The 14056-nt window shown below is 37.0% G+C and overlaps 1 protein-coding gene across 1 annotated transcript in view; it reads right to left on the reverse strand.

The window, feature by feature from the left end:
• The window catches only part of SCAPER (S-phase cyclin A associated protein in the ER), a 607935-nt gene that overhangs the window by 460914 nt on the left and 132965 nt on the right, over positions 1–14056 (reverse strand). The window contains exons 14-16 of the mRNA XM_042782062.1: positions 4822–4903; positions 3416–3568; positions 483–590 (exon numbers count right to left, since the gene is read on the reverse strand). Of these exons, the coding sequence (XP_042637996.1) occupies positions 483–590; positions 3416–3568; positions 4822–4903 (343 nt within the window). The remainder of the gene's footprint in view (positions 1–482; positions 591–3415; positions 3569–4821; positions 4904–14056) is intronic.

The following is a 14056-nucleotide window of genomic DNA, read 5'->3' on the forward strand; positions in this document are numbered from 1 at the left end:
GTAGGATTGCCCAACCTTCCTTCCGAGGAGTGGCTGGTGGGTTTGAACCGCCAGCCTTCTGGTTAGCAGTCAAGTGCCTTAGCCACTATGCTATATGCATTTTCAAAAATTTCTAAATGGTTTTCCTAATACAAAATGATCAATTATATGAAATTTATAATGCTAAATGTCTTCCAAGAAATCTGTAGCATCACTGAATAATTCTTTCCTTATATTACTAAAACACTGAAATAGTGTTAACTTTTTTTTGCACTGAAATTATATAAACAACAGCAGTAAGTTGTTTCCATGTTTCTTATTAATATGTATACTAAAATAATGACACACTTGTGTAGTATACTGAGGCAGTTATTAAATACTATAGTTTTAAATAATCACACACACACACATATATATATATAAAAACATGGAATTTTTTATAATGAAAGACCTCTGCACATACTAGGATTCAATACCTATAAAAGAGCAAAAGTAAAGCTTACCACTTCTTCATCTGAAAGTTCTCGCCCTTGGATGCTGCTATTCTCTCTCACTGCTTGCTGATGTTTTTTCCCTTTAATGTGGCTGAAAAGATACACCTCTGAGGAAATCTAAAAGCAGATAATTATTTAAATTATAATCAAAAAAAGAACAATTAGAATGCAATTAATGAGAATGTTGACACATTGTGAAGAATGTAACTAATAGCACTGAACAACTTGTGTATAAATCATCAGTTGGGAACCAAATTTGCTGTGTAAACATTCACTGAAAACACATATTATACTTTAAAAATATAATCAACTTAAAATTATATCCAATTTTAATTATTACACATTAATCCAGTATATTATATGCAAGCTGACATCACTTTTTAACATTTAAATATAAGACTTAAAAATATTTTCTTTAAAGCACAATTCTGAATATGGCATAAATAGACTATCAAGCATAACCCAAAATACACAAACAGCAGAAGAGAAACTATATGAATGGGACCTTCTAAAAATTAAATTTCTATGTGCTTCCAAGGATTTCTCCAAAAGAGTCAAAAGAGAACCTACAGATTGGGAAAGAAAATTCAGCAATGACATATCTGACAAGGGACTTATCTCTAGAATTTATAGAAAACTCCAACACTTCAATAATAAAAAGACAAATAATCCAATTAGAAAATGAGCAGAAGACATGAATAGACACTTCACCAAAGAGGATATTCAGGAAGCCAACAAACATATGAAGAAATGCTCACGATCACTAGCTATTAGAGAGATGCAAATCAAAATAACAATGAGATACCATCTTGCCCCAGCACTAGCAGCAAAGTTCAACAAGACAGAAAATAACAAATGCTGGTGAGGATGCAGAGAGATTGGGACTCTCATACACTACTGGTGGGACTGTAAAATGGGTACAAACACTGTGGAAAGCAGTATGGCAATTCCTTAAAAAGTTGGAAATAGAAATACCATTTGATCTAGCCATTCCATTACTAGGTATATATCCTAAAGAAGTGAGAGCCATGACAAGAACAGACATATGTACATCCATGTTCATCACAGCACTATTTACAATAGCCAAAAGATGGAAACAACCTAGGTGCCCATCATCTGAAGATTAGATAACCAAACCATGGTACATACACACAATGGAATACTATGCAACCCTAAAGAATAATGTAGAATCTGCAAAATACCACATAATGTGGATGAACTTGGAGGACATTATGCTGAGTGAAACAAGTCAATCACAGAAAGACAAACACTGCAGTTATCCACTGTTGTGAAAGTCAAGGAATGGTTTATATATGGAAGGAAATTTTCTTTGTTGCCTACCAGGGGTAGGAGGGGAGGAGAGGGAACACTGTTAGACAGGTAGAGATAAGTACTGATTTGGGTGAAGACAAGGGCAATGTACCAAATGTGAGTGATCAACATGGTGGCATTGAGGAAGAGGAAGACATAGAAAGGTACATGGGAGGTGCATACAACAAGGATGAACCCTTTTTCACATAAAGTACTGTGTTGTCAGTGAAGGCAAACATGCATATATGGCTGGATAGATGGGTGGACAGGCTGAACTGTTAGGTATGTCTGTGCAGCAGGGAGTGTACCCAAGACCATGTATAGGGTTGGCAGACAATGATTCTACAAGTATATTGCTATGTTCTGTAAGAATTCCCAGGGGTATAGTAAAGCTGACAAGGGACAAAGTTGTAGTCACTTCTTGGTCACAGCCAGCTACCCAGAGGGAGTGAGTAGTTGAACCTGTGGGCTCGGGACCATAGTTGCAGGGGACATCAAGCTCAATTGGCATAATATACTACACAAAACATTGTTCCACCTCCTACTTTGGCAAGTAGTGACTGGGATCTTAAAAGCTTGTAAGCAGCCATCTAGATGCAATGATGGGTCTCTCCTCATCCAGAGCAAAGAAGAATGAAGAAAACCAAAGAATGGAAACAATTAGTCCTCATGACTGGTACACTATGCAATCTTCAGCCTATATGACTATGAGACCAGAAGAACTAGATGGTGCCCGGCTACCACTGTCAACCACTCAGGGGGGATCTATGTAGGAGATCCTGGATAGAGAGGGAGAATAATGTGGAACAAAACTCAAACTCATTTGGAAAAAAAAAAGGGGGGGGGGGGACCAGGTTTGTTGGTCTGATAGTACCTGGTGGAACCACTAAGACTATAGCTGCCCTTCAGGTCTGGAACTGAACCCACACCTGTGGCTTCCAGCCAAACAAAAGACAGGCATATGAGTTGAAAATTTACCTGAGGTAGATACACTCCTTGGAGAGAACAATCATGGAAGAAAGAAGGGCTGTTTATGCACAGGGAGACAACTCAGGGGGCAGGAGTGCATGAAGGGATGGACACAGGGAAGAGGTAACTATCAGAAGGAAGTGGGAGGGGAGCTGTTGCATTGGGGTAAATTGTAGCCAATGTCATGAGACAACGTGTATGTGAACTACTGTATGGAAAGTGAATTTGCTCTGTAAACTTTCACCCAAATCCCAATAAAAAATAAATAAATGAAATAATTAAAAACAAAACAAAACAAAACAAAAAACCCCACAATTCTGAGAATCCTCTGGAAGACACATTTCCTTAACAGGAAATCATTTCCTCTAAGTGGTTCAAGTTCAGTACTGAAAATGTTGCTTTTCTCTTATGGTCCCAATACCAAAAAATGTTGACTTGGACTATCATTAAGCAAGTATACATCCATTTTAGTAACAATTGTATGCTTTAGCACTTTGAATTACTCTTCCTAAATGATGATGTATTTTTAATGTACTATTTCCCATGGTACAGGAGATGCCTTAGCTTGAGTTTATAAAGGCTGGGGGATGTATTTCCATGATTTAATAAAGTTTAGTAGCAAAGTACAATATGTCATCACCATATTGATAATGACAACATACCAGGACATTGCAGAGAGAACACTGCTTCTTTCTTTCATAAGGGGTAAGTTTAGGGGCATAATCAGTATTTGCGTGTCGTCCACTGCTTAACTCAGCAGCTTTCTCTTTTCTTTGTTCAATCTGCTCCATGTGCCTTCGAATGCTTTCATCATGCTGTAGATAAATTCAAAAGTGCAAAAATATTAAAAATTAGGCTGGCAGTTCAAACCCACCAGTCATTCCTCAGAAGAAAGGTTAGGCAATCTACTTCCATAGTGATACTGCCTCAGAAACCCAAGGAGGGGTTGCTATAAGTTGGATCTGACTTGACAGCAGAGAGTTTGTTTTTGGTTTGTTTTGTTCAAACTACACAAAAATTTAGAAAAATACTATTTCTATTAAGCTTTCTAAAATAATAGGAGACTGTCTTATTTCAGTGTTAATTTGCACACTAAGGACAGGAATTCAGGTAAAGACCTTTAATATCTCCCACATGCATAGTAATGTTTCCTAAGTATTCTCCATGGAACTACTCCATGGGACATTAATATTAATAGGTCTTTTGTGGAATAGATTTTCCATGGTGAAATAAATTTAGAAAATAGTAAGTTAAAACTAAACGGGTTGTTAACATAGGATTTTACAGAGCCTCTACTATGTCACTGTGCTCTGTGATTCAATAAACCTATTTATAGTAAGCAGCATTTTATAAACTTATTTGACTACAACGTACCTTTGAAAAATATTTCTTGGAACACAATATGGGAAATGTCCACCCCAACATTAAACCCCAAGATTATCCACATGACAGAAAAAGCATACCACAAGAGAGACCTTTCCCCACTCTCACTGTCATTTCTAGCCACCTTCCGCGAATGTACCATGAAAGAAAAATGCTTTTTCCTACTTTTGCTCTCATGGTCCTGCTACTACATATGGCTGGAATACCAGTCCACTCACCTACTCATTCTTTTGGGTAACTTCAACTCCTTCTTTCAAGATTCAGCTCAGGAATTACTCACTAAAATTATTCCCTGATCTCTGACATTACTCATGTTACACTAAGTGCCCCTCCTCTGCACTCCCATAACATTGAAATGAGACAAATTATAATATTTTTTAGTTTACTTTTAAAAGACTACCATCTATGATAACAGAAGTCTAGCAGTAATAACTCCATTTATGAACTGCTTAGTAAAACCAGGAAATGTTAAACTTCCTTCATTTTTCCTCAATGGCTTTATCTTATTAAAATCACTAAATTAGTTTTTAGATAGTTGAATTAGAAATGGTCATGGCCATATCATGTAAGTCTTATCCAAATATTAGGAATATAAATAAATTCCATTTTTTATGCTACAGACAGAACATTTCATGTTCCCATTACAAGTTCTTAAATTTCAGAAGAATATACATAATATCTCTACCTTGAGCTGGATTTTTTTTTGTAGCTCTTCCATAGCCTCCTGCTGAGCAGCAGTGAGTGCTGCCAACCGTTCTTCCCTATCCCTGTAAGAAGAGAATGAAACTTATAAACTCAACTGCTTAGAATAACAAATAGCAGTATTTTCATGAGGTTGGAAAATGTTAGTAGGACATATAGGCTTATATATTCTAAAGGGTAACTATTTTCAAAAATTACTCTTTTTCTGAGTGCCTACAAAATGCCAAAATATTGTTCACTAAATGTTTAGGAAGCAACATAGACTACTAGCTATGAAATGAGTTTCTGGACTCAGGTATGGGTTTAAATATTAGCTCTGTTGTTGTTGTTGTTATGTGCCATCGAGTCGACCCGACTCTTAGCGACCCCTCCTTGGGTTTCTGAGGCAGTATCACTACAGAAGTAGTAGATTACCCAACCTTCCTTCCGAGGAGTGGCTCTAAATATTAGCTCTAGGGCTGTCATTTAAATATGGCATGTTGAAAACTACATTTGTCTCTGTTCCCATCCAAAAACCCACTATGCCCACAAGGAAGGAAGAGAAAAGGCATAAATTCACAAAGACAAACAGAACAGGAAAGAAAACATCACAATCAGAAACTGAAAAGTAGACCTGAGCAAGCTGAAATCTAACCCTCCAGAGAGAAACTAATAAGCAAGGTAATTCTCCCAGGAGGATTCCACAAAATCTCAAAAACTGGAGAAACTAGTTATAGATGAAGGTTAGGATAAAGGTTGGAGATGGAAACAGGCAGATTATTTAAAGCCTTAAAAGAAACAATAAATTTCCAAAAGGAACCTGAATTCAAAGACAATAGGCAAGCTTAGAGTGGAGGTGAGATACCATACAGAAAAGAAGCAGTTTAGATGAAAGTATAAATTACTAAAATGGGAAAAAAACTAGTACACTTCCCCTTTTCAACTCATACAGCAATGGTAGTCAGATTTACATACCACTCCCCCAGGGACCACCATGGAAAATCCCTCTCTTGAATTTCAGCGTAAGATTAAAGACCTAAAGAAAGACATTTGGGAGTCTCCCTAAAAATAGCCATTTCCCCATAGATCACTCTAAAGTGAATTATATCATTCTTCAAGTCTTATCCACAAAGTTAGAGCTATCAAAAAAACTTTTGAGTACTTCATTCTTAAAAAGAACAGATAACTAATGATAAGATATTGGGGAAAAATTTGTAAAATGAACAGATAAAAGTGATACAAGAGAAAGAAATGGAAGAAGTTGAAAAAAAATTCAAAACATCTATAATTAATATTCTCAGGAGAATGGGAATACACTTGATGCTTGAAAAACATGGGTTTGAACTGTGGGGGTCCACTTACATACAGATTTTATTTTCAAGATATGATCTTGGAGAAATTCAACAACAAACCAGAGGAATTAACAGAAGACAACTTGATGAATATGAGTGCTTCCAAACCAGTGCCAGATGATGAGGAAGAAGATGTAGCAAAAGTGCCAGAAAACAAACTGACATTAGATAATCTGGCAGAAGGGTTCTAATTATTTAAGACTGCTTTTGCTTTTGACTTCTTCTGTGACATGGACCCCTCTATGATACAAGTGATGAAACTAAAGCAAACTGTTAGAAGGATTGGTACCATATAGACATAGTTTTAGAGAAAAGAAAAAGCAAGAAAGTCAGACAGAAATTACAATGTATTTCCATATAGTTAAACCAAGTGTGTCTGCCTCTCCTACCTCACCTTCCATCTCCTCCACCTCTTCCGTTTCTGCCATCCCTGAGACAGCATGACCAAACCCTTCTCTTCCTCCTCCTCCTCAGCCAACTCAACATGAAGATGATAAGGATGAAGACCTTTATATAAGCAATTTCCACTAATGAACAGTAAATAATCATCATGCCATACAGTTAATAAACTTATCTGTTGTGTATGTATGTAAGTGCCTTAGTGTGATAGTCTAGTAATTGTATGGCAAGAATTGTGTTAAATGACTGTTTATGTTATCATTAAGGCTTCTAGTGAATAGTACACTATTAGCAGTTAAGGTTTTGGGGAGCCAAAAGTTATATGTGGATTTTTAACTGTGCAGGGGGTTGTCACCCCTAATCACCACATTGTTCAAGGGTCAACTGTATATTGCACCTATGAAACACAGTCTGCTATTTAAAAAAAAAAAGAAAAAGAAGAAGAAGAATCAGAGAAAAGAGCATTTATAAATTTAAAATATGTAAAGAGAAATTTTTTAAGATCAACAGAAGAGTTGAAAAGTAAAGCTGAGAAAATCTTCTAGAAAGTAGAATAAAAATGCATGAAAGCGGGGGACTTCTGGTATGATGGTGGAATTGGCAGACAAGCTACACACCTCCTCTTCAACAAAGAAAAGAGAAACCAATTGACAGAGACACAGAAGATAACCCAGGAGCCCTGAGTTTTGAAAGGAAGTGGATTAGGCACCAATAAGTGGAAAAACCTGAATGAAAACAGTGAGTATGGAGAAGGTCAGAGCTGCAGATTGTCATCTACTCTGATGGGACCAACAGCCTGATTATTTCCAAGTGGTGTTGGGACCTGAGAATTGACCTCGGCGACCCTGGTTGCCAAGGCCTGGAGGAATGACTGAACTTGGGGCCTATGACTAGGAAGGGAAACAGCAAGGAGGGAGATAATCTGAGCTGCGGATTTTGGTTGTCCAGAGGGCCCAGCCATTTTGAACGTTTACAAGCAGTGGCCATTTTGGATATTTAAAGTGACCAAGGGCACAGCCATTTTGAATGTTTACAAGCAGTGGCCATATTGGATTTTAAAGTGACAGCATTCTCATTTGGATTCCAAGGACTTAAGAATAGGCTCCATTTGCCAAGGATGGCAGGGACATATGGGAGGATGACAATGGGAAAGGAGACAGGTGGTGAGTGTGTAAGTGTTGCCAACTAGTGAACAGAGGAGCCCAGTACCCTGCTTAGGTAGATAACATCTAAACAAAACAAAGAAAATGAAAATCATAGCAAGTCACTCCAGCATACAATCACCAGTTAAGTATAAACACAAAAACATCACAATGCCTCAGAGACAACAGAGCATCATGGCCCACACAAAGAAGGAAGATAAAGCAGGAGACACAAGGGACCAAGATACAGACCCAAAACACATCCCTGAGGAGGAAGTAGCATTGCAACTGCCTGATAAGGAATTCAAAAGAATTATATTTAGGTACCTTCAGTGGACTGAGAGACAGATTGCAGTGTAGTAAATTGCATAGTGTGGCTTTCTAGCCATAAGTCTTTGTAAACCCAGCAGAGAGGTGATGGGTGCTGTGGGGAAACAGTGGGTGTCAGGGTTGTTGAAAGGGCTGGGGGGAAGTGGCATGTCTGGCCTCACAGGGATAGGCCTTGAGCTACTGATGGTGATTCTGTCTTCCTGTTGTGGGGTTAGAGGAGGTCAGAAGATGCAGTCTCCTTGCCCTTTTGGCACAGATCAAGGAAAACACTGACAAAATTGAGAAAAACACAGAGAAAACCCTAGAACGATTTCAAAAGAAAATACAAGAACAAAATGACAAAATCAATGAAAAATCAGAAATAATACAAAATCTACAGATAGAAATCCAGAAGAGTAATACTAAAATTTCAGAAATAGATAACACATTGAATGAGCAAAGAAGTAGAATTGAAGACAGAATTAGTAAGATTGAAGACAAATACCTTAATACTTCTTTGGAAAGGGATCCATCAGAAGAAAGATCAAAACAAAATGAAGAAAGCCTAAGGATCATGTGGGATATCATCAAAAGAAATAACTTACATGTAATCAGAATTTCAGAACAGGAAGAGAAAAAGAAAACTATTAAAGATTTGTTGGAAGAGAATTCTCCTGGTATGATGAAAGATGAGAACATATCCATTCAAGAAGTCCAATGAACCTCAAACAGGATAAACCCCAAAAGAAAATCACCAAGACGTATCATCATCAAACTCACCAAAACCAAAGACAAAGAAAGAATCCTGTAAGCAGCATGGGAAAAACTAAAAGTTATCTACAAGTGGCAACCAATAAGACTAAGCTCTGATTTCTCGGCAGAAACCACGCAGGTGAGAAGGCAATGGGATAGTATATATAAAACCCTGAAGGAGAAAAATTTCCAACCAAGAATTATATACCCAGCAAAACTGTCCCTCAAATATGATGGTGAAATTAGGACATTTCCAGATAAGCAGAAATTAAGGGTTTTGTAAAAACCAGACCAATCTTATCAAGATATACTAAAAGGAGTCCTTTGGAGAGAGAACCAACAATAGTAAACAACAACTGACCATTAACACACATGATTACATAACCTAGAAACCAACCCAGTTATGGAAGTATCCAAAGTAAATAAGCCTACAAGAATGTAAACAGGGAACCAGAAACATCAATTCACAAATGAGGAAAACTATAAACCAAAAAGAGGGAAAAAATTGTGCAGTTACAGAACTTCCAAATGGTAGGCAAGTCAAGACAACTACAAGATAGAATGAACTGTTCTAAACTTGGGAAGAAAACTATAAATCACAGGGTAACCTCAAAGAAAAATGATAAACCTTCACATCAAAACAAAAAAGAAGACCAATGCAAATATTTAGCAAATACTAAAACAATAGCAATGAAGGAATCATGATAACACGATTCATAAACAAAATGAGCTTAGCACAGAAAATTAAAAGGAACAAAGAAATCAAGAACACCATGAAAAAGCACATAACACAATGACAGCAATAAATTCATACTTGCCAATAATTATGTATCTGGGACTTATCTCTAAAATTTACAGAAAACTTCAGCACCTCAACAGCAAAAAGATTAACAATCCAATTAAAAAATGGGCAGAAGACATGAATAGACACTTCACCAAAGAAGGTATTCAGGCAGCCAGCAAATACATTAAGAAATGCTCTTGATCATTAGCCAAGAAATGCTCTTGATAATAGCCATTAGCCATTAGCATAGAGAGATGCAAATCAAAACGAGATACCATCTCACCCCAGCACTGGCAAAGTTCAACAAGACAGAAAATAACAAATGCTGGTGAGAAATTGGAAAGATTGGGACTCTCATACACTGCTGGTGGGACTGTGAAATGATACAACCATTGTGGAAAACAGTATGGTGATTCCTTAAAAAGTTGGAATTAGAATTACCATTTGAAGCAGCAATCCCATTACTGGTATATATCCTAAAGAAATAAGAGCCAGGACAACAGTAGACAGACATATACACACCCATGTTCATTGCAGCACTATTTACAATAGCAAAAAGATGGAAGCAACCTACATGCCCATCAACAGAAGAATGGATAACCAAACTATGGTACATATACACAATGGAATATTATGCAGCACTAAGAATAATGTAGAATCTGTGAAACACTGCATAACACGGATGAACATGGAGGACATTATGCTGAGTGAAATATGTCAATCAAAGAAAGACAAATCCAGTATTAGTTCATTATTGTAAAAAGTCAAGGAAAGGTTTATGTATGGAAGGAAACTTCCTTTGTTGGTTACCAGGGGTAGGAGAGGAGGGGAGGGAGCACTGCAAAAAAAAAAAGAAAAAAAAATTGACTCATGTCACTTTAGTTTTGTGTATTTCACTGTGCATAAATTATATTTCAATAAAATGTATTAAAAAGAAAAAAACAACACAGTGAAGAGCCAACCTACAGAAAGAGCACACATATTTACAAATCACGTATCTGGTAAGGGTTTCATGTTCGGAATCTATAAAGAACTCCTACAACTCAGCAACAAAAAGACAAACAACCCAAATGAAAAATGGGCAAAGGACTGGAAATGACATTTCTTTTTTTTAAGTTTTTAAATTGTGGTTGGGGTGAAAGTTTACAAAATAAATTGGTTTTCCATTCAACAGTTAAAAATAAATACAGGAAAGTGTAAAATAGAAGTAAAAGGATAAGAAAATTAGAAGATTAATTTAGGAAGTCCAACAACTGCTAAATAAGGGTTCCAGAAAAAAAGAGAATAGAAAAAATGACATAGAAGTAAGTACAAAAAAAAAAAAAAAATTCAAAAATTTTCATGAAACTAAAAGGGCTTAAAAGTTTCTAGGTTGAAAGGGCTCATCATCATATTTAATATAAACATAAATATATAGCATCAGAAATTTCAAAACATCTACAATAAAGAGGTTACTAGTTGTATAAAAAGAATGAAGAATTATGAAATTTGACTTCTCAACAACACTAGAAGCTAGAAGACAACAGAAGAATAGAATAAAATATTACAGAATAGAATAATAACAGTAATGTGTCCACACATAGAGTATGTTCCTCCAGTATTAAAAGAAATAATGCATGTAGTGTTTCTGCCCAAGGAAGCTCATTTGAGACTACAGTAAAGGTTTTTACTGGAGGCCAGTCCCATAGGGGGAGCTCTGGTGGCATACTGCCTAAGGCATTTGTCTGCTAACCAAGAGGCTGGCAGTTCAAACCCACCAACCACTCCTTGGAAGAAAGACTGGGCAATCTACTTCCGTAGATATACTGCATCGGAAACCCAAAAAGGGGTCCCTATGAGTTGAACTGACTCAATGGCAGCGAGTTTGGTTTGGTTTGGTTTTCAGTCACATAGGGACTTTCTGCCTACCCACAACTACCAAAATACCACACTCCCAGAAGAAAAGCAGGTGCTCATCATAAAGCACTGGTTTGTACAGTCTAGGCACAGCCCAACAATATTATTGTAAGTAACAGAGGGACCATTTCAAAAACCAAGTTCCTAGATGTCAATCAATGGCCAGCCCTGTAAGCCAGCCCTTCAAAAGATCAGGCCTCACTACTTTAACTTGTTCTTGCACAGAAACAATTGGAGAAATCAAGAGCTCTTCTTGCCTGAGATTAAGCTCCCAGTTGGGAAAAGGAGTAAAAATTGAAAAGGAAGAACCTAAAAAATAAGAGACCCACAGGAAACAGATATAATCTCCATACATCCCAGACTGACTAAAAAATTAATACATGCACAGGAAAAGATAAGACAGAACCCAGTGCAAAGGGAATGCCTAGCAGACTTGAGAACTGGCTGCACTTCAAATATACTCTCCAACCCATATAAAGATCTATCAGCTGAGGGTAGAAGATATTAGACTGAAGGTATTAGAGCACAACCTCAGCTTAAAACACTGGCTGATAACTAAGTCCCCAAAATGCCAGGCAAAATAATAAAAATAAGAAAATAAACAAAACAGAGACATCAGTAGCCACATACCTACCATGGGGTAGACAGGCTCTGTAGTTAAGGCAAGGCAAGTTACTTAAAAATACACAACAATTTGCCGAACTATATCATCTGAAATGTCCATTTTCCATTAAAAAAATATGAGACATACAAAAAAGTTAGACCATGCTTAGGAAACAAAGCAATCAATTGAGACTGGCTCTCAACAAGCCCATTTGTCAAAATAATTATAGAACATTATGATGACAATGATTTAAAAAGGAACGTGAATAGAAAAACAGAAGCAATTTTAAAAATTTATTTAACAAAAGGAACCAGGACTCCTTGAAGAAATGGCTGATTCTAGAGGAAACAGATAAAACTAGAGCATCTTCTAGTGCCAGAAAATAAGGAAGTATTAAAAAAAAAAAAAAAATGGAGGTATGGCAAAGGGACACAAAAAGAACAATATATAGTATTCTACATTCTACAAAATATCTGCACATGGCTCCTTAAAACTGAAAAAGTCATCAAACAAGGAAAATCTGAGAAACTGTCACAGCCCAGTAGAGTCTAAATAGGGATGACAATTAAATGTCTGAAGAAATAATTGCCAATATATGGTAATATAGGAGCCCTTGTGATGTAGTGCCTAAGGCATGTGACTGCTAACCAGAAGGCTGGAGGTTCAAACCCACCGGCCACTCCTTGGAAGGAAGGTTGGGCAATCTACTTCCGTAGAGATACTGCCTTGGAAACCCAAGGAGGGGTTGCTATGAGTCTGATCCAACTCGATGGCAGTGAGTTTGGCTTGGTGTGGTACTAGATAATAACAAAAAGTATAACACACATAAGTTTATACTGATACCAAAACCAAAAACTAAACTCACTGCCATTGAATCAGATACGGCTCATAGCGACCCCTCCTTGGGTTTCTGATGCGATATCTATACAGAAGTAGACTGTCTAGTGTTCCTTCTGATCCATACTAATATAAGTAACTAAATTTGGAAGAACAGACAAATGTCCTGTACAGAAGAATTCCAAATAATTTATGTAGGTACTCTACTTTCAAGGTGGAACATAACTCTTTACTCCCTGGGTCTGGGCTATGCTTACTAGCTTGATTCCAAAGTGTAGGAAAGGGGAAATTTAAAAAAAGTAACTTCATATTGAAGAAACCTGGCAAATGCTACCTTAGCCAGATGATCAAGATTGACAACATCAGTGGTAACATGTATTCTTGTCATGTTGTTTTAAGGATGGTACTTCACCTCTGCAATCTTCCACCCCAAAACCCATAACTGCAATCTAACAATGAGTAAAACATCAGACAAATCCTAAATGAGGAACATTTTACAAAATACCTGCACATGGCTGCTTAAAACTGACAAAGTCATCAAACAAGGAAAATCTAAGAAACTATCACAGTCCAAAAGAGCCTAAATAGGCATGACAATTAAATGTCTGAAGAAATAATTGCCAAATGCTTCCCAAATTTGCTGAAAACACTAACGGACAGATACAAGAAGCTCCATGAACCTCCAATAGGATAAACACAAAGGGAATCAACCTACATAAGCCATAGGCAAGGTGGTGGAAGTCAGACAAAATCTTGAAAACTGCAACGAAAACACAACTCATCATGTACAGGGAAAAAACAACATGATGAATGGCTGACTTTTCATCAGAAATAGAGGAAGTAGTAAGATTCAAAATACTGAAGGAAAAAAGAACTATACCTAGAACTCTACACATAGCCAAACTTTCCTTTGAAAATACAGGCAAAGACATTCTCAGATAAGCAAATATCAAAGTAATTCACTGAAAGCAAAACTCATTATTAGAAATAAAAAGGAAGTCCTTGGGCTAAAAGACTAGAGTGTCAGAGGGTAATTTAAATCCACAGAAAGAAACAAAGGACAAGACAAATTGTTGTTGTTGTTGTTGTTTGCCGTCGAGTCGGCCCCGACTCATAGCGACCCCTCCTTGGGTTTCCGAGGCAGTATCACTACGGAAGTAGGA

The sequence above is a fragment of the Orycteropus afer genome, unplaced genomic scaffold, assembly GCF_000298275.1.
Source record: "Orycteropus afer afer isolate SDZICR_OR568_19922 unplaced genomic scaffold, OryAfe1.0 scaffold00233, whole genome shotgun sequence".
In the NCBI taxonomy this organism is placed as follows: domain Eukaryota; kingdom Metazoa; phylum Chordata; class Mammalia; order Tubulidentata; family Orycteropodidae; genus Orycteropus; species Orycteropus afer.